Here is a 26799-nt window from a genome sequence, read left to right as displayed (position 1 = left end):
GAATGCATAATAAGCATCCTAAGGTTCATAAAAAAACCTTTTAACGGGGCTCAAATTATACGCCTTTTACAAGCATTAAAGATTTGAAGACTTGTGACCTTTAACATCCAAGCGGTTTGGGTACAGAAACTATATATTGAGCTCTGAGGCGAAAGCTGTACTAAACTGTTTAATTTATTTTTCAGACTTTTTCTTTTCTGTACTTGGGGGTTCAAAACCTTCAAAACATTCTCCTTCTGGTCAGCGACCAGTGCAAGTTTTCCGTAGAAACCATCTGTCGCAAATGATCTCTTTCTTCTTTCAAAAGTTAAAACTCTCTTTCCAAACTATCATATCTTTCCTTAGAAACCACCAGGAGCTGGTTATTGAGATCTAACTTTTTCTCCAACCCACGGTTTCTTCTCCCTGGGTGTGGCCCTCAGACATAGAAATTAGATTTATACACGAGAAAGCAACCTATGATGCTCTCCATAAGTTTTCAGCCAGTAGTAATTCTCTCTCTCTGGCATGAGCTTGATGATATAAGAGTTTTCTTTTTTAAATCATTTAAATCATGCACTAATATCACTCTATACGCTACAAGAAAAACCAGGAAGACAAAAGAGTGGGATGCACACGAAACTAGAAAGATGCACCAAAGAAGCACCCAGAAAGGAAAAAAAGATTTGATCTTTCAATTTTTTCAGATACAAAAATTATCGAAGGGAAACTAAGATGAGACAATGCCCCACTGTATTTCCTGAAATTGAACAAAAATCTAAGCACTTTTCAAACTTGAGTTACTTATTTGCTCATATTCTCATACTATTCCAGAAAGCCACTTATCGTATGACTCAGTCAAAATAAATAGAACACATAATTAAAGAATCAAAATGCTGAAAAATTTAAATAAAAAAGTCCTAACAACATGATGGAGAATAAAATCATAATTAATGCATGAAATCTTGATAATTGTGACCAGGCAACTACCTTATTTTCACAGCTACACTGTTTAGCCTCCAGCTGTTCATTCTCAGCTGTTGGTGTTTGCGATAATACCAGGGATGTAATTGTGCTATTCAACTTCTCATAAAGCACTTTACGTTGCTCTTGAATCAAAGAATTGTTCCCAGTGAAAGGAATATGGTCATCCATTCCCATTGAGAAATGAGTTTCCAAGGTCCTAAAAAGGCACATACCAATTTCACTTGTGCTCGATAGCAATTTTGCACTTGTGGATTTCTCATCAAACACAAAACTCTGTTGAGATCACAAAGAATAAGCTAAAACGTCATTTGAGAGGCAAACCTCATATAAAGTTCAAAGATGCAAATATGAGACATAGATTTGACCTGCATTATTGACAAAACATCCCCATAGATATCCTTGCAATTTGCCACAGATTTACTTAGCCTTTTCGGCATTTCTAGTATAAGTTTTGCTTCTTTTTGGAGCCCGGATATGTCATCCATTAGTCGATGGTTCAACAGTATTTGCTCTGCGTGCTCTCTCTGTAAACAGGTGCATGTAATCAACCATAAAAAATTGCAATGCATGCTTTTCTTGTTGAAGTTTGGACATATCGGCTTACTTTTGACTTCAATGAAGCAAGCAAAAGATGGTACATTGCCACAGAAATTTAAAGAATTTAGGCATTTTCATTGCCAAAAAATGGATTTGAAAATTTTGTAGCAATTAAGAAGAATGCGTCAAAGTAATGGTATATACTAACCTCCAATTCATTCCTCTCTTCAGTGGCAATCAGCAACTGTCTTTTGAGATGTTGGACCTCTTGTCTATAATTCTCAGATGAACGAGCCTAAGACAATGTAACGAGTCAAACCAAAAGATCCATAAAAATATTAGCTTCAAACAGAAATACAAAATCCTACAATCATGAAAGGCATCACTACCGTAGCCATATATTACATAATAATTTGTCCAAGTTTGTAATTATTCAGTATTTCATTATCTCCTTCAACCAAAGAATTGTTTGTTCAAAATCCTCCCAACCATGTTAGATAAATATTATTTATTTACGACGGCTGACAAATAATGAAGCCAATGAGCTTCTAAATATTAAATTTCTGTTTATGCTAAATGAAACAGAATATAGACTATTTACAACCAACATGAATTAATCAATTTTAGGGAAAAATAAAGCAATATAAACTCACAGGAGTAGCATCACTTGAAGGAAACGATTGAACTTTTCTTGCAGGAGTCATTTGAAGTGAATCAAGGTCAACTATGTGACCTTTATTGATTCTCAGCCATGTGTCTTCATCAACCACATTGCTAAATGTATCTGGAAGAGGGCTATAATCAGGGAGCATTAAGTAGCTTGAGCGCTTGACTACAAAGGCTTTAGGAGATGCCTTGAAACAAGGGGTTCTGCAAGTATCTCCATGACACATACTATTGCTGTCATTGCATTCTTGCTTAAGGCTTTGTGTCACAGAATCCTGACCCTACCGGTAGATGGAAATAATGAGATCATCAACAACCAAATCGAAATGTGAAAGTATATAAATTAAGAATGGAAACATTATAAGAGTGTATATAAACACTCTTTTCATGAGCATTTGGGGAGAGGGAATAAGGTTGCACAAATGTTATATCTCAACATGCTAGGCTTTTCATCAGGTTTAGATGTTTTATATCAAACAATCTGGGTGTCTTCTGTGGCTTGCAATTGAGTATCTAAGTCCTTCAAGGAAGACATTGACTTGGTAGATAAAGCAAAATGGTAGAATAGCCAAAATTGGTTAAAAGGTTGAGAAAAGCAAAGTAGAACCTTGGCTTGGAGAATTTGAAAACACTGGGAAATGGAAAAAGCATGTGATTAAAAAGCAGCTACATATTATTGCCTTGTTTTTATGAATAAGAAAATTAGCTGCATATTATTTGGTAAAATCAATATCATGGCCATTATTTGCAATAGTACCTGACCAGATTTCGCGTCAAAGCCTGACGAAGTGACAATATCGCAAAGATCAACAATTTTCATCTGCTGCTCCCAAATGCTTTTATCATGTTCTCTGTGTGATTTCCTCTCGTCTTCCAGTTCCATCTGCAGCTTCTCCCTCTCTAATTCATGCTGAATAATGGAAAATAAGCAAGAAATATATGCCTCTATAGGTATATAGTTTATGCTTCGCTAAGTAATGGTTATCATTTCAGAGATGAAAAGACAACCAACCTTGAGCAAATCATTCCACAAAGTCAAGATCACTTGCTCTAGCACCTCAGCATGAGATCCCTAAAAAAGATCAACTTTTTTAGTTTATTTCTAACCTCTTCTCTGTAACACTAACATGAACAAAAAAGGATCATCACCTGAAGCTTCTTACGAAGATCCTCGATCTCTAGTTTTTGCCGCTTCAACAAGGCTGCATCTGTCAATATCTAGGACAATACATACTTGTCACTAGATTTCTTAGAACCATCCAATTGAAGGGGAAGGACTAAAATTTAAGCTCTGTGATGGGTAATAAAAATGCCAATAGCTGCCCAATGATACTTTTGGACCATATCCTTTTGTTTGATTCATTGGGAATTCAAGGGTTAGCTAAATAATGAAAACTGAAATAATTAGTGCCACAAAAAATAATCATAATGACCTGACAGAGAAAAGACTAAAAACTGGAATGATGTTACATTTATCTCTCTCTTGAAAATAAGGTAAAGGGATCCTAGCTTTTTCCGAGACCATTACGCATACACCAAAGTTTTCTTTCCAACAAGCTTAAAAAAAGGCTCACATTGGCCAGATCACAGATTCATAAACGTAAAATGTACTAAAAAAAATAGAGAACATACTTCGTTCACTTGAACACAATTAGTGATGCACTTGGCTCGACTAGCAAATTGGAGAGTTCCCTTCGTTTCCTCAATGTGTACCTAAATGTGTTGTTACATACTATGTTATGAACCAAAATTGATGAACTAAGATGTACCATGCCAAAAGAGTAATACTGATAAGCAAAATAGATGAACATAAGAAAATAAGAATCAGATAGTTGACCACCTCCTCAGGTGCTATAGTGCATATTATTGAAGTCTTAGCATTGCCACCGAGAGCAGGTTGAAGTATGCGGGTTAGCTTACTATTGCGATAGGGAATATGACCCCTGAAACAAAACATTTCTTCAAAACGACATTGTTGTTGTATAAAGCTAAGATGACTTACTGAAAGAAAAGCAAATACCTCTGTTTTGCACCATCACTTAGTTTGTTGATCACATTACCCAGAACCATTAAGCTCTTGTTAATGTGCTTTCCTTCCTTTAGTCGTACTCCACTGGCTCCAGTTTTAGCAATCCGTTCAGACCCAGCTAAATCTACCAAGTTCTTTGTTTCATGCAGCGAAGAATTAATAAATAAAAGGTAAAAAATAAAAGATCTCAAATTGGAACATCATCCAAAACATGAAAACAGTATATGGAATAATTTTTAAGGAATTATAATGCAGCATAGTGGACAGATTACAAACCAAGACTGAGACACGTATAGCATCACTAGTTGAGTAATCGCGGGAAAAATTGGTGTCCTTCACTTTGCTTTCAATCATCTGCATATACAGAATAAAGTTGAATAAAAATTCCAATTTTTTAAGTGGAGCTCTAGAACAACACGTCAAAAACATACCATCCTGAATATCGTGTGAGATCTACTGCTACGAACATTCATATTAGTCTCCCCAAAGTGCCTATTAACTGGAAGACATGATTTTCAAAATATATATAAGAAATATATTTAACTAAATGAACGTGTAAGAAACCTAAGCCCAAGAATTTAAGCTTTCATGTCAAACCTTCTCCCGAGCGTATGAGCTTTAACACTTGTTCAGTGTTGTTAACAATTTCCTCCCGCAGTCCTGCAACAAATACGCCACGCTAAAAGCCAAGAAAAATTGGTGATCACATACATCAAAACAAACTATAATAAACTGTCTAACTAACAAACTATATTAAACTGTAAACTGTCAATAGCCTACATAGCCTACCTCCAGATTCTCATGTATTTGCAATTTCTTGTTCTCTACAGCAAAAAGATCATTAATTTCTTCATTATAAATTTCCATGTAGGAAACTCGAATAAGAAACTCACGATCAGAGATCTGAAATTATTAAGTACCAACAGAAGGTAAAAGTCGAAAGGTCATATCAGAAATAACAAGCACATCAACTTCAATAACATCCATGGACCTGCTTACCAATTGAATTTTTGCAAATACATCTTTAACTGCCCGGTGAATAATCCCCGGATCAGTTTCAGAGCCACTCATGGTGAAAGTCTTCCCGCTGCTGGTTTGGCCATATGCAAATGCGGTACCTATTGAAATGCTATTGGTCACCTTCAACACGAATATCTATATGAAATGGCTTAAATAAGTAATCAAGATATTCCCCTTTTCATGCATTTCACGTTAAATAGATACAGAAAACACTGCCGGCGATTAGCATTACAGAGAACACCCGCGATACAGCAGTACAACATGAGAAAAGTCAAGGAGGTTTAGAAACATGTGTAACTGACAAATCCCATGGCACGCATCAATTACTTTGATAAGGTACGCCAAACATCAAAATCTCCCTGTATAAAATATTCCAATTGACCGACTAAAGCCTTTGCTGCTGTTAATTTTTCATTATCACGAATCTTAGAAGGAGCGGTATACTATTTTCCCTCATAGCAAATTCCAACAAAACCTTGAAACAAAAGGGATACCATTAAAGCCTTCAACTGCGGCGTGCACGATTTCCTTTGTAAGAAGCTCATAAACCCTAGCATTGGTGCAACTTCCGTCGCATACGTGATCTGCTAAAGAAAAGAAAATCGCTATGATACAAACTCTCAAGAAAATATCAAAGAAACGAAAAGAAAACTAAGCGAGCACGTATACTCCACAGATATCCACAGATACATACGCGAATAAAGGTATAATATCGAGAGATAAAGAAGGGGAGATGTACCGAAAGCGTAAGAGAGGCCAGAGATAGGGGTGCCGTGGACCTTGTGAAGAGAAATGCGATTTTCTTCAACCTTCCAGTATGTTCCATTGGAGAGTTCTGAGGGTACGGTGGGTCTAACTCGGACTCCGACGCAGATATTCTCCATGGATTACGACTCTCTCTTCCTCCGCTCGCTCGCTCTCTCTCGGAGATTTGGGGTTGGTGGTTTTTGTGATGGAGTGGCTCGCGGGCGGGGCAGTCTTCTTGAAAGCATTTCAGATTTTTGAATATGTTCGTAACTTCATATGTTGCCATGTTGGTAACTTGGTTTACGGAATCACCCTCGAAACTAATTTAATGGACAATCATGGATGTGTATTGTGTAGGCCCGTTGTAGACATGGTGGGCTGGAAATTACGAGCCCCGAATCCAAGGTTCCGACCGTAAGGTATTTGATGGACCTAATAATGGGCCTTGAACTGGGCTCTATATTTTTCCAATATTCGAACGTACGAGGGGATCAAAGACTATTTGGACTACAGTATAAGACATAAACGAGAAAAGAGTAATGTTAGATATGGTTATTTTTTTTTTTTGAACCAAAGAACTTCATTCATTATGAAGAAAATATAAGTGCAATACAGAGCACAAAACTAACAACCAGACTTAACAAACAAATACATCAATCCCGTAGGAAAAGTTCAACATCAACATCCAAACTAGCTTTAATAAAATCTGGAGGGTAGTGCCACCATTGAAGAGTGCTCTCCACCACTCGTGCATGCCTAGCCAATTTGTGTGCTATCCCATTTCCCTGCCGTCCAACATGTAAAACATCATAAGATTGGAATTGAGATAACAACAATTTTATCTCCGTAATAATAGGACTGTAGCTAAACTCTTCAATAGAGTTTGACTGAATGGTCTCAACTACAACAAGTGAATCTCTCTCCAAGATCAAGTGAGATATACCCAAGTGGGAAACAAATTGAAGGGCCCGTAAAGCTGCCATAGCTTCAACATACTCTACCAATAGGATACCTTCTTCCAATCTAGACATGGCCATAATCAGGCCTCCCTTATCATCCCTTAATACAGCACCCACGCTAGATCTGACTTCCTGGTAGAAGATTGCTCTGTCAAAGTTTAACTTCAGCTGCCCAAAAGGAGGAGGTTGCCAACACAACTGAGTTTCAGGCTGTACCACTAGCATGCATTGCCAAACCAATAGAAAACAATCAACAAAGGAAAAGCACCCCTTCACAACATCAGTGACTGTTTCTAAAGAATTCTGAAAAATCTTTAGATTCCTAAACTTCCAAACACCCCAGGAAACAATAGCAAAGCAAGAAATAGCATCGGGATCATGTAAGTGTTGTGCAGTTCTTTAAAAAAAAGTGAAATCTATTATTAAAAAATTATTTTTTTTCATATAAATCTCATATTTACTCACTTTTTAAAAAAGAATGTGCTACGTTTGCACACTTTATGATTGCAAAATTTGAGACCAATTGAGTAGCCGATAAATGGGTCAATTTATAAGCAGTTTGGTTGGCAATCTAGGCCTCGAGGAAAAGACTATTGAAAGTCTCAACAGCATGTACCATGAAATGTGGAGGTCATAGTAGGACATACAAAATCTGAATAAATGATAGGGGAGGATTCAAGCCCAATGATAAGTATTCTTAGGATTTGGGCAAGAAGCGGCAGATTTGGACGATGAACGACTAATCCCTAGGTTGGGCGAGACAACTTATCTCTTGGTTGGGCTGGGAGACTTATCTATTGGTTAGACAATGAGATTTATCTCTTGGTTGTGCAATGAGACTTATCTCTTAGTTGGACAAGGAGAAATGAGTGATATTCATATCTTAATTATAATTTTGGCTACAAGTGACAAAATCGTGAATATGACCCCAATCCGGAAATCTCTATTCGGCCCCAAAATCAACCGTCTTTACCTCCAAAGCTTCAATTTTAGTCAACTCTTTTATTTTTGGTTAATTTTCTTTTATGGTAATGTTTATCTTTAGTAACGATTTTATTCCGGATTCTTAGTGTAGATTTTAGACATAGCTATCTTATTCCGTATTATATTGTTTGGTCTTAATTATAGTTTTACCATTTTTCGTTAGCTATTTAAGCCCGACTTGTGGGCTTCAAAGATTATTGATTTATTTTATAGTAAAACCCTAATCTCAGAGTTTATCTCTATTTGTAATTTTTCTCAATCTCAATCTCTAGTTTTTATTGTTTAGCTAGTCATTAGAATAATCTCTTATTCTGATCCGGCGTCAATTAGTTGATTTTTGGGATAAATGTTGAGTTAATTACATGGTATTAGACAATATATTCTCACTTTGAATCATAACTTTACGTTTCACCCCTCTACTTATTAAATAATTATAGTTATTATTTTTTATATATTTTATTATAAATTGTTTGACCAAATCGGCTACATATTTTAATGTTATTATATGGTCAGTCTGCTCAATTATTTGGAGACTGCAGATCGGCTCAAGTTATATACTCCCTCGTGTGGAAGTTTCATAGAAACCCAAACATTTTTGTTTTTCTTTTTAGACGAGCTACGTGGACGTCAATCAGTAGCGACGGCGATGGGTAAGCAAGCGTAGGAGAAGTATACATTAAGGTAGATTTGGACGGTGGATTGAGATAAAAGTTTAAATTAAATAAAATATTATTTTTTAATATTATTATTGTGTTAAAATTTTTAAAAAATAAATTATTTATTATATTTAATATAAAATTTACAAATTTGATAATAATTACATGAATTAAAATGTGATAAACTTTCATTTCAAACTGTACCTAATGGTCAATTGTAGTCTTGGGAAAGACGAGCTAGCAGGCTGCAAGGAAAATAACGGCCAATTAAACTCTTGCTGCTGTCTATTAAAAGAAAAATGGAGGTTGCCTGGAAACATAGATTTAAGGAAATAAATCCGATATATTATGCTGTCATGATCAAACCGTCACTGAATAGAAAATAAATGGAAGAATATTAATAGAAATTAAATTAAAATCAGTACTATGATTTTATCTTCAAATGTGAAACTTTTTAAATTCTTGCCAAAAAGAAATATTTATTCGGTTCAAGACAATGACATTTATCGTTTAATCGGTATATAAATTTAGTTATTATTCCGTATCGAACAGGTTTGCATGCTGACTAATATACCTAGATTGCGATATATTTTACGTACGGAGGAAAAAAGATATATAATAAGTCATGAAATAATTAAGATGATATAAAAAAATACAAAATGCAATTGTCGAACAATAGTTCTTATCATATTATTGGTCAATTCATGTTTTGTCTAACGTGCCGGCCAGGCCTGTCGCGTTAGGGGTTTGCTTATCAATCACATGAAGAAAGACAATAAAAGAAAACAAAAGATCATTAGATCTAATTAAGGACTATGGATCGAGGATGTATATAACGAAACAATTGCTCTAAACTGTTTAACTCCCATGGAGCACTCGCTCTCAGTGATCAGATGTCAATGTCTTATCTGTCTAAATTATTGGACAACGTCCTACGTGCATGCAGCAAGGAAAAAAAGAGGAAAGAAGAAGGAAGTTGTCATTGGGGAATATCCTGTGAACTGGAAATTAGGGACGAAATATATATATATATATATATATATGTATGTATATATAAACTCAATCAATGAAGCCATGAGTAGGATATATATGCTCATCACATGCATCATTCAATGCAACACAAAATCAATATGGGATCATCAAGCAGCTTTGAGAAGGTATGCTCTGATCTGATATTAGTTGTTTGGTTTGTTCTGATCATTGTGGTTTCATCAATGCATGTTGCTTCTTCAACCTCTTCCTCTAATGAAGAAGCTGATGCTCTTCTCGCATGGAAAGCCACCCTGCAATACGAGACCCAGTCTCATCTATCTTCCTGGATTTTCCCTCCCGACAATGCCACGGATTCTTCTTCTACTCGCAATTCAAGCAAAAGTCCGTGTTCTTGGGTTGGCGTTGTTTGCAACTCCAGTACTGGAAGTATCGTCGGAATAAATCTTAGTGATTCAAGCTTAAGTGGTTCACTCAAAGCGTTCTCATTCTCATCTTTCCGTAATCTGGAATATATTGATCTCAGAATGAACTCTCTCCTTGGTAACATTCCACCACAGATCAGTTCTCTTTCCAAACTCATCTATCTCGATCTGTCCGCCAATCAGTTCTCGGGAAAAATCCCACCAGAAATCGGTTTGCTCTCAAACCTTGAGGTTCTGCGTTTGTGTAAAAATAAGCTGAACAACTCGATTCCTCAAGAAATAGGTCAGTTAAGGTCTCTTGGTGAGCTTGCCTTACATAGCAACTCTTTAGAAGGTCCTGTTCCTAGTTCTTTGGGTAATTTAAGCAAATTGGCTTACTTGTATCTCTATAGCAATTCACTGTCTGGTTCCATTCCTTCTGAAATTGGAAACCTTTCGAACTTGCTTGAGCTTTGCATGTATGCAAATAGTTTAACTCGTCCCATACCTCCAACTGTTGGAAACTTACTAAGGTTAACAGTGCTGGACTTGTCTGCCAACCAACTTTCGGGTCCCATCCCTGCAAATATAGGGAATATGGAATCTTTGAAGAATCTGAGTCTTGCAGCAAACAATCTTGTTGGTTCTATCCCAACATCATTATATGAATTAGGAAATCTTAAATTCCTGTATCTCTTCCATAATAACCTTTCTGGCCCCATTTCGGAAGCCATTGGAAACTTGAAGTCTCTTGTCTGTCTCCTGGTGCACGACAATCAGTTCAATGGTTCCTTTCCAGCTACAATTGGTAGCTTAAGCAAGTTAGAGGTTTTATTCATTCGAGACAACCAGCTCTCTGGCTCCATTCCTCGAGAGGTCGAGAATCTCATGAGGTTGACTGTATTTCGAGTAGCAAGAAACCAATTCACTGGTTACTTGCCACAAAATATTTGTCAAGGTAGATTGCTTAAAAGTTTTACTGCAAACGGTAATCACTTGATAGGTCCGATTCCTGAGAGCTTAAGAAACTGCTCAAGTTTGATTAGAATTCGTCTGGATGGCAATCAACTGACTGGAAATATATCAGAAGTTTTTGGAGAATATCCAGACTTGGATTACATAAACATCAGCAACAATAGCTTTTATGGTGAACTTCCACCAAAATGGGGAAGGAACTCACGGCTAACAAGTCTATTGATCAGGGGGAATAATATTACTGGTAGCATACCACCTGAGCTCGGAAACTTAAGTAAACTGCAACACCTCGATCTTTCTTCAAATCACTTGGTTGGAGAGATCCCAAAGGAATTTGGAAGGTTGACTTCTTTGGGGTGTCTTGACTTGAGTCATAATCAACTTTCAGGCGGCATGCCTTCGGAGCTCGGGTCCATGATAAAGCTTGAAAGGTTTGACCTGTCCATGAACAAATTGAGCAACTCAGTTTCAGGATGTGTAGGGAACTTCTCACTACTGTTCCACATGAATTTGAGTAACAACGAGTTCAGCGGTGGAATTCCGACTCAGATGTGCGAGTTAGGTCACCTTTCCGAGCTGGATCTGAGTCATAACCATCTCACAGGAAAGATACCGATGGAGTTCAAGAACTTGCAAAGCTTGCTGACAATGAATATCTCCCACAACAATCTCTCTGGCATCCTTCCTAGGGCTTTTGAGGCACTGAACGGATTGTTAAACGTCAACATATCATACAATCAATTCTGTGGCCCCATTCCCAACAAGACAGCTTTTCTAGATGCTCCGATTGAAGCATTAGAGGGGAACAAAGGATTGTGTGGCAAGGTCAAAGGCCTGCAACCTTGCAGCCAATCACTCAGTGCATGCAAAAATGCTCCACCAAGTGGCCGCAGGATCTTATTGATCAAAATAATATCCTCTTTATTGGGAGTAGTGATACTTCTATTTGTCATGATGGGAACGTGGAGATTTATAAGAAAAAGGAGAAACTTGCAAAAAGCACAAGACGAGACTTTGATATCAACCTTTGACGGGAAAAAAATGTACGAAGAAATCATTGCAGCCACGGGGGATTTTGATGCCATGCATTGCATTGGGAGAGGTAGATGTGGAAGTGTCTACAAAACTCATCTCCCATCGGGTGTTATTATAGCTGTAAAGAGATTCAACTCATCATGTGAGGAAAACTATGTCATAGATCGAAAAGGTTTCTTTAACGAAGTTATGGCATTAACACGAGTACGACACCGAAACATTGTGAAACTGCATGGTTTTTGTTCAAACGCACGACACTCGTTTCTGATTTACGACTACATTGAGAAGGGAAGCTTGGCCGGGATCCTAAGCAAATTAGAAGAAGCTAAAGAATTGAATTGGAGTAGAAGGGTGAATATCGTGAAAGGAGTGGCGCATGCCTTGTCATACATGCACCATGAGTGCTCACCTCCGATTGTTCATAGAGACATAGCCAGCAAGAATGTTTTGCTGGATTCTGATTATGAAGCTCGTCTCTCCGACTTCGACACTGCCAAGCTTTTGAATCTAGACTCATCCAATTGGACGGGCTTTGCCGGCACATATGGATATGCTGCACCAGGTAAAACTATATATATAGCTTACATATATAGCAGTCTATTTTAACATAAGAGCGCATGCAAATTAAGCATATATAAATACAAAATAAGAACGTACGACGTCGGCCTCGATCCACCTGGCGGCCTAACCCCAAAACGTTTTCCAAATTTTGGCAGAACTTGCTTACACATGGAAGGTGACCGAGAAGTGTGACGTTTATAGCTTTGGAGTGTTAGCACTTGAAGTAATCAAAGGAAATCATGTGGGTGATTTCATTTTCTCTGCAAGGTCTCCGCTTGCTAATATACAGCTGAAGAATGTCTTGGACCAAAGACTTCCACCTCCCACTGTTCCAGTTGCGGATGAACTAACAAAGATTGCAAATGTTGCAATTTCTTGCTTACGTGAAAATCCAAAATCTAGGCCAACCATGTACATGGTTTCTCAGGTGTTATCAGCCTCAACGTCTCTGCAGATTTGTGGCCGAGTTACACGTGGGGATCGGGATCAAATTAATTAGAAAGGATACCGTACGTGTCTACTACGGATGTGGTTCAAGGAAAATCCAACTCCCGACCCGATCGGCCCAATCGGCCAGTGCCACTCATCCCCTGCTGGGCAGCTACTAATCAGTTTATAATGCATATGAACATTGAATACTTTTTTCTTTTTTTATGAAATCGTAGTTTATCATCATGAATATGATCATGGCATAAAGTTGTATCGGTCGGACCGAATTGCCCCTTTTTAGGCTTAGCTTTCGTAGATGAGCTTAGAGGGTGGCAGTCGCCAGTCGGTACGTAGATTAATCAATTGCACAAAATATATTATTGTACAAAACGATCAAAATTAAAGTTTTTCTTCTTAAAATGATGGCGCTATTTTTTAGTTGTTAATTTACGCACAATTTTTTATTTATTTTTATTTTGTGTGGATATATGTGATTCTTCTATATATTATTTGTATGTGTGGACATATATTATTTATCTTTAATTTCGATCATTCAAATTATTTGTATAAATACTAGTTTTTAACGAACGACATTATATATATAAGTAAAATAAGAATACTACATGTCTGATATTTCGAAATTAAATACTTAATAACTCCTATCAAACAAAACATGTTATATATATATACACACCACACATTCATGCATGGCTGACAAAATATGATGCTCGTTAGCCTTTTAAGGCTTTAAGCTCCCTACATGTAATATTAGTTGCCTGAACTTTACCATGCATGCAGTGGCAAAACCCTTTAAAAAAGAAGGGGGGATCGAAGACAGAGCGAGAAAGCTCGATCGATGTGTATTTAGCTTTTTTCTTTGCCTTTGGGAGGGAGAGGGAGACACAGTACTAGAAGAGAAAGCTCTAAGCTGATCTGAATATTAATGGAGTTTAAGCTTTAATTTTTATTATTAGGTTATAAACTTTGATTTCTATTCAGGATTTCATGCTTTTATATGGTGTTTGCATGGTAAATAAAATCCTGTATAGATTCGAAAGTTTGTCACGGAGAGTCATGGACTCAAATATTAACTCTTGATTATTCTCCCCTATCGCGTGACTCTGACGTAAAGCTAGGCCCAACTGGTTCTTCAATTCTTGATTCTCCATTTTCAATTGGTTCGCTTTGTCTTTAAGGTCGGCAAGATGCCTCTTCTTTCGCCAGCGTGACCGTTGGGCTGATTCCCGATTCGATTTCATGCGCCGAAGCTTCTTCTCATCATTAGAATAGATAGCTCGGAACGAGTCTTCAGAAGTAGTACTGGAGTTTTGACCGACTGAATGTCTTGAGGGAAAGAAGGACAAGAGTTTTTGGAGTTCATCTGTCGTGAACCCAGTTTCTTTGGAAACTGGATATCGGAATTCGACCGGTTTTCGGGACAAAACCATTGCTAAAGGAGTGAATATAATAGGAGGAAAGGAAGGAAGGGGAAAAGGGAAGGAAAGAGGTGGAGGGGTTGGGTATTTATGCAGGGTGGAAGAGCAAACGTGGGTCCATGTAAACAAAACATTTTGTAGGAGTGGGGCTACTTTTGTCTGCTTAAGAGTTCTTCCCTTCCTCTTCATTACACCACACACGTGTTAAGAAAATTTAAAAAAAAAAAAGATAAAAAATAAAAATATGAATATGATGAATAGAATTTTTCAGTAGAATAATTGCACTACTTTGATGGATTAATGGGAGAGATTAGGTTAACTTAATCACGAAGAATCATAGAAATTAGCAGCAAATTATACACATTAAGAAAGGTTGTCAAGCATATTGCAGCCAAGTTCTTTGTGAGGCCTAATAAGCTTGAAAACTACACGATGGGGTCGGTTACCTAGAGGAAATTAGGACGAAAAGCTATTCATCCGATAATTTGGAAAAATGTGGGGGTGGGGGATGTGTGTAATTAATAACATAGATGTTGCATATGATAAGTGTAGGAACTGTGCAGAGAACTTGGCTAAATAATCCGAAAAATATAATCATCTTCCTTTATTTGATCACTTAGACTTAGCCAAATGCAAATACATCTTTAAAATTTAAAAGAATATAGATAAGATGATCTGTATTGGAGTAGTCAAATAATGAGAACTCTAAATTTGAGCTACGGTATTTCCAAATCTATCTTCATATTTAAAGAAAAATGATATTTTATTCCAAAATATCATATCAACTATTTTATATGAATACATTATGCCTTTTTTTTTTTTTACTTCACATTTCTGGTCCTATAATCTACTCCTCATTCCAGGTGCCCACATGAATTCAAGGCTGCAAATGATTTTGGCTCTCTCTTGATTTTGGCCATATTAATTACATGCTGCAATTAGGTCGAGGAAAAACTTAGTTGGGAAATAATAATTTAAGTAAAAATTAAATGATTAATTAACATATGGTTAGTGTAGTTGTAAAATATGAAAAAAAAAATTAAAAATATGGATTACCGATTACCTTGTTTTTAAGTATTGATTGTTCTAAAGTATCTGGAAAAAATGGCAAATGTTCTGAAATAGCAATTAACATAATGTTTTTTTCATTCCGAGTTTATCATGCATCTTTAATCACGTCGATTTATATAGTATATTTTAAGTAGTTTTTTTTTAATATCAATAACTTAAATATAAATTTAACTGATATGCACCATATCAATCGCCGTATAATTAGAGATTAAAAAAAAATCAATTATAAAAATAGCATTATATATTAGACTTCATAAAGGCATGTGAATTCAATATTCTTAGGGTACATTTGGAAACTAAATCTAACTCAACTCATCATTAAAACTTTTTTAAATTTTGACACAAAATATAATAAAAAATTCAACTTTTTCAAATCCCAAAATAATAATAATATTAAAAAAATAATATTTTAACAATATTTTATCATCTCAACTCAATTCAACATCCAAATGCAGCCTAAAAGTAGTAAAAGCAAATTACATTATTATCCTTAACAAGTCACTTGCAATTGCACAGCGAGAGTAAAAATAAAAAAAAATAAAAAAAATCCAATAACTCAATTATATTTAAATAGGATTCATAGTTTAATGACCAAAATTGCATTTTAAGTTTTAACCTAAGAAAAAAGAAGGAAAATAAAAAGAAAAGGTAAAGTTGTTGCACAAAAAGAAAAGAGATATTAATCAAATGAATGGTTACTTTAGTACTAACATTCTGCATCTTATATAAAGTTCTTTTGCTCTGCGAACTAAAATTGCCCAAAATAATAATGAAAAGAACAATAATACTGGCTTTCATTGAGTTACAGCTAGGGTCCTGTTTGTTCTCTAAAGTAGGTTAGATCTACATGATTTCACTCGCTGTATTTAAAGACCAACTCTTTGGAGAGATTGAAGGCTTTTTCGTGGCTTTGAACATGGCATACACTACTACCATTGTTGTCTTGTAGTTTTATTTGTTTAATAATAAGGAATATTCCTGGTAATTTACTGGGTAGTTTTCTTAGTTGGCAGTTGGTCTTAATTGTCGTTGCACGTTAGCATGCATGCCCGAGGACACAATAAGTGGGGTCTAACATGGACGAGTACTTCTATTATTATTATTATTATTTTTTTTTTGAAAGTCTAATGCGTGGTTAAAGTGAAGTTAGAATCTTGTCTTTCGATCCCTTCTTTCTGTGTGCTACTTTCAGCTGATCAAGGTGAGGTTTTTAATATGGGAAAATGATACACTTACAATCATTTTTTACAACTTTTATACAATCATGTTTTAAATGGCAAATATTTTTATAAAATTACTTCACACAAATACACTTATTTTAACATATTGTTGTATAAAAATTGTAAAAAAGTGTTATGTATTCATGTATCATTACTCTTTTGAATGGGCTGCAAACAAAACTAGCGTAGGAAAAAATGTTGTCATTTATTCTGAATTTTGTACTAACTATGCCCTTGATAAGTTTCGAAAGAAATATAGCATTGCCCTTGATAGTGATGTCTTGTTTATGGTTATCAAACTGCCATTAAAATGCTTTGCAACTCCCATGTTTTGTTTCCTTTGTCAGCCTTCCGCTCCTGAGCGACCACTTTTCACGCAACGTACCTTTCCCTATCTTGGTCTTAAAAAAATATATAATTATTAAGCTGCTGTTTCATGTTTGCTTTGTTTGTGCATCTTTGTAACGAGGAAAAGCATTGCTGCTAGTAACTATCTAAATGTTTGACGCTTTATCACAATCATTAACTCAGGTGGCATTTGAGTAAGAGGGTTTGAACCTCAAAACTTCTCGACCAACCATGTGATGTGGGGGAACATACCGACTTGCCAATCTAGGTAGTTCGAGGGCTTCCTTTGTGTTTTCTTGTTGCTGGACTTGTGGCGTCCGTTGCAATAGATTAGGATGGCCAACACTTTCAATATAGAAGCACACCGAAATGATAAAATACACAAAATCAACAAGAAACAGGTTGAATACTTGAATCACTTGCCTCCATTTGATAATTCTTTAAAAAGATGCGAATGATAGCCTCGTTTAATGAAAGACAGTGGAAAGTAAATATATATAGCCGGTTTAGATCATCTTAAAAAATATCACCTAGTTTCTCAAACGTTGCATTTTAAAAAATCGTTGAATTTTTATACAGAACACCAATGAACAAAATGCCACCTCAACATCTTATTTGTTTCAAGTCTACAATATCACAAAGCCTGATTTTGGGGACTTGTTCTGATGCTGAATTTGTGGACTTTAAATGGAATGATCGAAAAAAATACTTGAACAAAAGTCCTGTGACAGTCAATCCGGCACCAGATATGCACAACACAAGGAGGGGATAACTCCATGAAAAATACACACATACTTGCCAGCCACGTATAACTTCCATTGCTGTTCAGAATTTTCAGCAACGGGTAAACACAAGGTCCTTACAAGTTCACATGAGGAGTCCCCTGCGTTTGAAATCACAGCATTAGATTAGTGATTCTTCCAGGCATGCAAAGAATGATAGATCGCCACCTTTGAGGAACTCAATCCAAAAGATCAAGATCACACACTGGAATTTTGGGATCTAATATTTCTCGTGATGCTAGGTGATCAGGTAAATACACCGAAGCGTGGGCAAAAACTAAAAACTGCCCCTAACAGGCAAACAAAGAGGATTTGACAGCAACAACGCAGAATAGAAAGCAATTGGAAAACCAAGATTTCACCTTAAACAACAAGTCGCGAGCAATGTACTCCCAGGGCAATGAAATGGACATTAAGCAGCATTTCAGAGGTAGCATTTCTTCGGCAGAACTCAAGTGTGTGGCTGTAGCAGCTGCGTAGGCATGTTTTGCTGCCACTGATGCAACAGTTGCCGCTTTACGAAAAATTGAGCCAATTCCAAATCTTCTACTCGATATAACAGGTGAAAATGGGCCTGAGTCTTGCTTGCTTTGATCTGATATTGTACTTCTGGATTCAGTATATCAAAAAATCTTTGAATAGACCCTTCACTTCATAATATAAATCGTTTGAAAAACACAACACCTACTTCACAAAACCAATCAGGAAACCAAGAATAACATGTGTTCTATGTACGGATTGAAATGGGGTGGATTTGGAATGGGAAGCCTTCCAAGCCTGAACCCCATTAGAATATCTATCTCATTCAGAACCCAAGCCAAACTTGAGTTGGTGTGTAGAGTATGAACTTGAAACAGATCACAATCAATAATGGAAAACAGAAACCCAATCAGCCTGCCCAATAGTCATGCCCAGAACCAAAAAATGAAAACTAGGATCTGCAAATAACATTCCACGTTGAAAATTAAAAAAGAACTCAAGAAATTCAAATTGACAACTCGTGTGGTACCCATGGTTCATTAAAAAAGGCTGCAGCCACCACTACGAAGAAAAGACCCTTCTGCACAAAAGCAATGAATGCTGGGCTGAGAGGAAGGTCAAAAATTGCCCAAATTCCCTGTAAAACTCGCCACAGTTTCCTATAGGCTTGCCACATTTTAAATTAGGTTTCCTCAATGAAACCCATTAGAATCAAGTTGGGTAGCATATCCAGGGACACCCAAAAGGTTTCAACTTTCAATCCTTAGTTCTCTGTAAGAAGCAAAGCATTTAGGACAAATTTCAAAACCATATCTGTCAAACATATGAAAAAGAAGGCAAGAAATGAAGATCTAATTCTATGCTGCTACTATTTTTCTTTCGCACCATCCAATTTTTTACTCACCTTGAAAGTGATAATCAATGTAACAAAAATAATTAGAGTCCCACTGAAAACCTTAATAAAAACATGTACTACTGATGAATGCAACGTTTCTTTCTCAGGAAGAAAAAGAGGTTTGTCAGTGACTTGGTGACCATTACAGGTTGAGAAATGACAAACTACCAACTAATTTACTACTCTTAAACTACTATTGAATAAAATAGTATTTTTTTGAAATTTGATTTTGATTTTGATTTTGATTTGATGTATCTAAAATTTGAAAAAAATATATTTTATGAGGAAGTGGTAGATAAATTGTAGCTGGGTTGTTACCATATCATTGCTCTTAAAGGTTTGCCTGTGTCTCTTGTATAAATCATAGGTACTTGGTTGAGCCTTCTGTGCTTTCTAATTAGGATTTCTTACTTATAAAAAAAATTAAATAAAAACAGAGAGAGAGAGAGAGAGAGAGAGAGAGAATGTAACAGGGTTTTTAACATTATTAGATTTATGCAGAGAAAAAGGTTCATACCTACAACACCAGAAACAGCAACTTCAACTTCCCCACGTCCACCAGGACCTTTCATGTATAGTCTGTCTGTTTTTCCAGGGGAATGTCCAAGTGACAGAAAGTTCCTGAATCGAGACTTTCCAGCTGTATAGGAGAGAATAAAATGTCAAAAACAAAGGCTATTCTGAAAAGTGAAGCCTAATCGGAGATCTAGCTGCATAAGTCAGACAGAATTTTACAACGCTATATTTCACAAATGATTACTCTTGTGCACCAAAGTCTGCAAATTTTTTGATAGTCTCACAATAGAGCCATAGCTGGTAAAAGTGCAAGAATGGATGTATCCACAAAATAATATAGTGACGTGTAAAACAAGCATCTGAATGCATCAACATTACTACTACCAAAGACAACTAGTGCCATCCCAAGTTTTTGGGAATAAAACTTAACCAAAGGAAGAAAAAAAAAAAAAAAAGACATTCCAAGGCAAAATAGTCCATCCTTTCTTCCAACAGTTCCTGGTTGTCCAGATGGATCTTCAATCCAAATAGATTTTATTTAATCTTGGATTAGACTTTAAGCAATGAAAGATGAAATTTCAAATGTAACACCAGAACCAAAGTCGTATCCAGCATACTTACACCGGTTTCCCTATCAATAATTTCCCATGTACAACATTTGAAAACAACACAAATATATGCATGAGCTTCAGCTAAAACTAAAGAACATTATAATTTATAAATAAATAAATGACTAATCTAAAAGGCAAAGTCAGCATACATAAAATCTGAATGAAACTACAGATTCACAGAAAGAAGAATTCTCAATTCAAGTGATTAATCTTTTGAGGGGGGAGAGAGAGAGAGAGATAGTACTTTGCAGGAAGACGTACCATCATATGCGTTGCAAACCATTTTATAGCTCACAAATCCCGAGAAAAGAGTAAGCTGCAATCACTGTGACCATGTTAAATGAGTCTTCCAAGCACCAAAATGAGTGCTTGTGTGTACAAGGCATGCCATCTTTATATATATATATATATATATATATTTAAAGAAAGCTTGTGTGTACAAGGCATGACATCTTTTTTGTCCAATAGCAGTAAGTTGCTGGTTCAGTCCTAAGGAAGGTGAAAGCTTGAACTTCTTAAGAGGAGGTCAACTTTGATTTTGTGAGAAAGGGGGTGAGGGGAAGGGTGGTTGCAAACACTAGTCAATCGCAGTTATGTAGGAGACCAATCCTTCAGCCTCAACATTTGGTGTACATCAGCATTACAGACTATCTTTGGCAGGTCAATAACAGATGTCCATTAGAGAAAAGTTATGCACGGGCAGCAATCAAATATATCCTGAGCAGGAAAAGCATCAGCTCAGCAAGTCGGATCACTGGTGGGGCAAGAAGCTGATAATAATATTAATATGTATACCTTAGTACTTTTGGTTAAAGTCATATCAACTCTCGAAGATGAATTATTGCGGGAACTGCAATCTTGTAGCTCCTTTTCACTAGAAGATGTTGCCGCATGATTTGCATCATTACTAGGAAATGCTGCCCCATCATTAGCATTGAGGAGTACACAAAAGCAGTGGTCTGTCTCTGTCAAGACCTGCATAGATAGCCAAATAAAATCACAAGATAGAGTAAGGTATGTAAGTGGATCATATCAGGTAGTGATCATATTGCAAATCTCCCATTATGGAAAAGACCTTACATTCTTTCTGTCCTCAAGACAAGGACTTGAAAAAGATGATTCAAATGTTAAGGAGGAAAAATGATAATTACATGGAGCGGTGCCAAAAATCTAGCAGACTCAAATTTTTTGCATAGCCGCTCCCAAACATGCATAAGGGAGTGTTGCAGTAGGTTAACAGAAAGTGTCAAGACTTTTGGGACATAAACATGGATCCTAAAGATATACACCTCAAAATATGTGCATGTTTTTTTTATTAAATGAGAAACAGATTCATGTCAAAGACATGTCTAATAAGATATATCATTGATTTCAGTAATTGTCATTTATTTGCTTTTTCATTCCCTTCCCTCAATTTTGAATTTGAGGATATAAACAACTTAGGCAGATGGACTCGTAAGAATATTAATGAATATATTGCTATAATTTGAAAAACCAAAACAGGCCTGCTTTTGAACCCAAATGTATCTACCACACGATCACACAATGAAGTAAGAATCTCCACCTCCCAATCATGTGTACGCCTCACAGTTAAACTCAGCATACCATTGATAAGCGACCTCAGATTAAAGTAAATGATCCATCGCTAAAGCTTCCTAGAGATGAACATATTATCCAAGTAAACTAACCTAAAAGCCTTATCTCCACACCACACACCATACCATTAATACAATAGCAACTTAATATAAAATTTATTAAATTAGTATGACACTGTATGCACTTAAACAAGCTCATTACCATTGCATCAAAAGTAGAATCAAAGTCATCCACTGCAAAACAGATATCTGGATAGGCAGGTGTTGTCTCCACTTCCTAGACACACACTTGCAACAGTGTCAGAAATTTAAGTGAAGGCAGTGCAAATCAAGAAAATAACATTTTTCACATACACATACTTGCCTTTTTGGAATCCAAAAGAAAGTTGACACGACTTGGAGATGCATAAACAGTTTTTACAACCTGCAAAGATGCCACAAGCCATACTTCACTAGCATACATGAATTAAGAACAAAGTTTGGTGGTCTACAAGACACTGAAGTTGAGCTAACATGATCTCAGAATTAAAGTTCATCTGACAAAACACTTTGCTACAGCATCCTTCTGGTTTTTCAAGAGAAAAAATCGAAATTCCTAGATCAGGGAAGCAACAATCCATGGCCACGGCCCACAGCCAACCTGGGGCTGATCGAAGGATAAATATGATGACCGCATACATTACATAACCACAACCTAAATCTTCCACAAAGAACTAGATTTCCCAGCTCAGGACAAATGATTAAAACAACAGCATAAATAAATAATGTCCATGCTTCTCTCATAAAAAAAAAAAAAAAAACAAACACACAATGAGCAGGGCACTCAAATATACAGAGATGTCTTAATATCTATTTTCTCCTTGACTGCAAATTCAAGAAGATTGTACTTCTCACAAAGAGACTTCATTACAGAGGTTAAAATTATTTTAAAAATGGAAAGGAAAATAAATAGCCTAACAGAAAAAACTACCTCCTCTTGACAATAGGTGTACAAAGGTCTACAGCACTACTTAAGGCCGCAAATACCTTATATATAGGTAGCAATGGTTTATCTTGCCCAGCTTGATGATTCTGAAGGTCCTGATGACTGAAAAAAGAACAAAATTTAAAAACCATCTTTCAGATTCTACAACTACAATATATTTCATGCAGAAATAAAGGAAACTGCAGTTGCAAGCTCCTACAAAATATATCAGTTAGCAACTGCTATTTCTTCCTTTCTAATATCTCCTAATTTATGGGTATATTCCTTACCAATATTTCAGGACATTCATATTGGCAGAAGGTGAACTCACTCCTAAAGAATTGGCAGATAATACTGGTATGACTAAATTCAACCTTCAGAGCTAGAAACCAATCTATTGCCACTAAAGCTGTAACTCAATTCTGAAAGAATATTATGATCACTGCAACTCAAATTCTTTACTCCCCTAAAGATCTTTATGAGCAATACAATCCACTCAAAAATAGGAAGAATCGTAGAAATTGATTTACTAATGGCAGTATCATACATCAATTAGATGGCAGCAACAAGGAACTGCTACATAAATCAATTGCACCATGCAGTGTAGATACAGCAATAACACCGTTTCAAATTATAATGAGTATGATGCAGGAAACTACAAAACTCCCAACCAGGGTAACACGTGAAATGAGAGTATTACTGTCATAATTGAACAATGAAAGTCATAGAAGCCTATGACGTTATTTGCAAGAGAATAACAACACAAGCAAGCATATAGAAGTTGAAAGCACAAGATGTCCAATGCAACTTCGGGAACAAGATATCATGCAAAAGATGTGAAGAAGAAACATTACCTACAAATTGCTACTGTCACAGTGAATGAAGTGTGAGCAATCAAGTTCAAGTAAAATGAGCGCCTCCAATCCACATCAACAGAACTTTCTCCGACTACCATATCCAACTGGTCGATAGATGTAAAGAGAGTTGTTTTATCGAACTCGCGAAATTTGATAGGTTACCGAACACACAAATCCAATCAATGATTAAATTTAAGCAGTAAAAAGTAACATAAACCAATTGCCTAACGGGTGAACCGTCTCACATGTTAACCCTAGTTGACAGCCCCAAAAATGAAAAGCAGTAGGCCAAAAATAGCATTATTTAATGCATTTAGAAAGGACATAAATGCCAATGACGCAACCTAGAATAGAGCAGAGTTGCCAGAAAGATCAATGTACTTAACCCCTACAAAGTGGAGAATAAGGTTTTTTTTCAGTTCCATATTTTTGTTGTGTCAAACTTTATTTTATATTCCACTAGGTTTTCGTTTATCGTCTACCATGATGATACCAGATCTTCTCTCTCCAATACACAAGTTTCACCTGACTTTTGAAGCTCATAAATTCTACATTGATTTCTTCACGCCATAGTTAAAAGGTATATACCTTTTGTTCTTAATTCTTTTTACTTCTGAAAATGGCACATAATTTCAGAGTATAGGACATCTCATAAACTGTACGCTAACAATGATGAAATAGGCATGTGGTCCCAACCATTTGTGTGCAAGCTACATACCACCATATTAATTTCTTATATTTTCTATATATTGCTTAGTCCGACACATATTCTAAAAAAAAAAAACTAAACTAAACTGAAAATTTCCACTGCAATTATCATTTTCAGTGTCGCAACAGTCTCATAAAACGAATATTAAGATTTCTGGCACCTGTAATTAACTCTTAGCAAACAATTTTTTTTATAAGTAACTATAATGAGTGTTATTAGCAAGATAATAACACATAAAGGAACTCAACAAGATCATCAATATGCATTGGAAGTCATCCATAAAGGAACTCAGTTTAGCACACAAACACGGAGGCATAAAGCTCAAAATGGTTTTTGATGCCGCTTTTACCTTAGCCGCCCACCTACGTACAAAGTAAGGAGCAACAGCTTCCATGACACCATATCCTTGCGAACTCTGCAACCACAAAAATTGAAAGAATGCAGGTTAACAAGTGGAAGGGATTTTAACCAAATGAATTTCGTTTCCGGGGGCGGGGGAGCAAAAAGGCATACCAATTTTCTGACGAAAAATAGAAGATCGTCGTCCTGTCGTCCCCTGGACTCCTTGCCTAGAACAAAGTATAAATCGAAGACATCATGCCAAAAGCGCGGATTAAATTCGACGTCTTCGGAAGCATCGTCGTTAGGCGGTTCGTCCGCTACGGTTCTCCCTAACGAGTTCGAGTGCTTCTTCACCATGCTCAACAATTCGTACCTATCAAACAAACAATTTCGAACAGGCTTTTTTTTAAATAAATTTTTTAAAACACGAATTGAATGAATTGAACTCGGAACGATTTGTGATTGGGAAATAAGGCAATGAAGGAAAGGTCGGGCTGTATAGTTCCCTGTACCTGGAAGGCATCTCTCCTCCATCTCCGAGCATATTTCAAATGTTTAGATGCCCGAGTGTCACTGGTGGTGTAAATTGAGTGGAATTAAACTAAATTCTTCGTCAAATCAGACCATGATTTAGGGTTTATGCCGGAAAACTTTTGGACTAGCTCTAGCTGGGGCAAGAGCAATGTTCGATACTACTACTCGCCGATACAACGTGGCAGTAAATTTTGTCAGTTTTGGGAAACAACTGTATGCGACAGAGCCAGAGGCTGGCACAGAGTAGAGAATCATTCTTTCTATGTTGAGACATCAACTCACCTCAATTCATTTTAATTTATTATTATAATTTTTTTAAATTTTAATATAAAATATAATTAATAATTTAATTTTTTTAAATTTTAAAATAATAATATTAAAAAATAATATTCTAATAATATTTTATCATCTCAACTCAAATTAATTTAACATTCAAACACATCCTTTTATGGAGAAATGATTTTGTGTGCAAGGGTGCACGAATTGACTTTTTAGGAATGAAACCGGCTTAAGCTAACACAGACACTTGATTCAATAAAAACTGGAAAACCGATCGGGACGGTCTGAGACCGTCTGAATAAAAAAAAAATCGTTGAATCGGCCGCTAGGTTATATATATATGTGTTTTTTATATATATAAAATGACATCGTTTTACTTACTTCAGTAAAATGACATCGTTTTAAACCTGCCATTTACAAAAATATTAAAGTGAAACGACATTGTTTCACTTACTTAATACCCTTGCGTCCCCCTCCTCCTCTTCTTCTTCTTCAGTTCTTTTCCTCCAAAATGATTCTTCTCAACTCTTAGACCCTCTCTCATGCACAACCGCCACCACCCACCTCTACGAATCTTTCATCTCTCACGCCGTGCAGCCTCTGCCTCCAACAATCCATGACATCAATCTCGTCGTCCTCATACCTCTGTGATTCATCTCGCCACCCATGAAAAATTTTGGGAGTTCAAGTTTTAGATAATGGTTTTGTTACATCGTGATAGATAGTATTGAGTTCAAACTTTTGTTTTGTGGATCGTGTTTGGGGAATGGTGATGGAAAAACCGAGATAGATTTCTAATTTTTGCCGTGCCGTGATGTTGTCTGGTGATGGGAAAATTGATACCCTACCTGCTGAACTGACACAATAACGACCATTGAACTCCGACCTATTCTCTTCCTCCATATCGATTGGTTTCGGTCGAGAATAACGTATATTCTAGGTATTAGTGCGGTTTCGATTTTGGACCAAAACCACACCAATACCTTCGGTTTTCAGCCCTAACAGACACCATGGATGTATCGTTAATTTTAGGTATTAAGTTACTACACATTAGATATAACCATAAGTGAGTAAGTGAGATCTATTATTAACAAATTATTATTTTTATATAAATTTTGAATTTATTTATTTATTTCAAAAAGATTGCGTAATGTTTACACATTCTATGATAATAAATATCATTTCTCTTAAATTATTATATT

The 26799-nt window shown here is 36.2% G+C and overlaps 4 protein-coding genes across 6 annotated transcripts; 1 reads left to right on the top strand and 3 right to left on the bottom strand.

Annotated features, from left to right (window-relative positions):
- Nucleotides 1-653: 653 nt before the first annotated feature.
- On the bottom strand, nt 654-6196 carry LOC121262852 (kinesin-like protein KIN-7N). Of its 2 annotated transcripts, none has more exons than XM_041165510.1 (17): nt 5958-6196; nt 5713-5802; nt 5198-5316; nt 4988-5101; nt 4796-4877; nt 4630-4697; nt 4475-4552; nt 4190-4332; nt 4010-4112; nt 3802-3882; nt 3319-3387; nt 3182-3241; nt 2927-3079; nt 2157-2450; nt 1712-1798; nt 1332-1490; nt 654-1239 (listed from the first exon to the last, which is right to left on the bottom strand). In XM_041165510.1, the coding sequence occupies exons 1-17, from the start codon at nt 6100-6102 to the stop codon at nt 868-870; spliced, it is 2217 nt and encodes a 738-aa protein (XP_041021444.1). In that variant the 5' UTR covers nt 6103-6196; the 3' UTR covers nt 654-867. The 2 variants fall into 2 exon arrangements, with proteins under 2 accessions (XP_041021444.1, XP_041021445.1); XM_041165511.1 differs by having other exon boundaries at nt 5998-6135.
- A 3498-nt stretch (nt 6197-9694) lies between these two features.
- On the top strand, nt 9695-13028 carry LOC121262751 (MDIS1-interacting receptor like kinase 2-like). Its single transcript, XM_041165343.1, has 2 exons — nt 9695-12530; nt 12685-13028. Exons 1-2 carry the CDS (start codon nt 9695-9697, stop codon nt 13026-13028), a joined length of 3180 nt encoding a protein of 1059 aa, XP_041021277.1.
- Nucleotides 13029-13953: 925 nt separating this feature from the next.
- On the bottom strand, nt 13954-14406 carry LOC121262750 (basic leucine zipper 4-like). The gene has a single exon (XM_041165342.1). The coding sequence runs from the start codon at nt 14404-14406 to the stop codon at nt 13954-13956; it is 453 nt and encodes a 150-aa protein (XP_041021276.1).
- Nucleotides 14407-17588: 3182 nt separating this feature from the next.
- LOC121262980 (uncharacterized protein KIAA0930 homolog) lies at nt 17589-25571 on the bottom strand. Of its 2 annotated transcripts, XM_041165713.1 has the most exons (12): nt 25297-25567; nt 24956-25157; nt 24792-24857; nt 23731-23837; nt 22939-22999; nt 22277-22336; nt 22115-22189; nt 21113-21292; nt 20579-20633; nt 19708-19830; nt 18178-18410; nt 17589-17916 (listed from the first exon to the last, which is right to left on the bottom strand). In XM_041165713.1, exons 1-12 carry the CDS (start codon nt 25326-25328, stop codon nt 17893-17895), a joined length of 1218 nt encoding a protein of 405 aa, XP_041021647.1. In that variant the 5' UTR covers nt 25329-25567; the 3' UTR covers nt 17589-17892. The 2 variants fall into 2 exon arrangements, with proteins under 2 accessions (XP_041021647.1, XP_041021648.1); XM_041165714.1 differs by lacking the exons at nt 17589-17916; nt 18178-18410 and adding an exon at nt 18446-19034 and having other exon boundaries at nt 25297-25571.
- Nucleotides 25572-26799: the final 1228 nt, after the last annotated feature.

The sequence above is a fragment of the Juglans microcarpa x Juglans regia genome, chromosome 4S (assembly GCF_004785595.1).
Source record: "Juglans microcarpa x Juglans regia isolate MS1-56 chromosome 4S, Jm3101_v1.0, whole genome shotgun sequence".
NCBI classification, from domain to species: Eukaryota; Viridiplantae; Streptophyta; class Magnoliopsida; order Fagales; family Juglandaceae; genus Juglans; species Juglans microcarpa x Juglans regia.
This window is presented reverse-complemented; position numbering and strand designations above follow the sequence as displayed.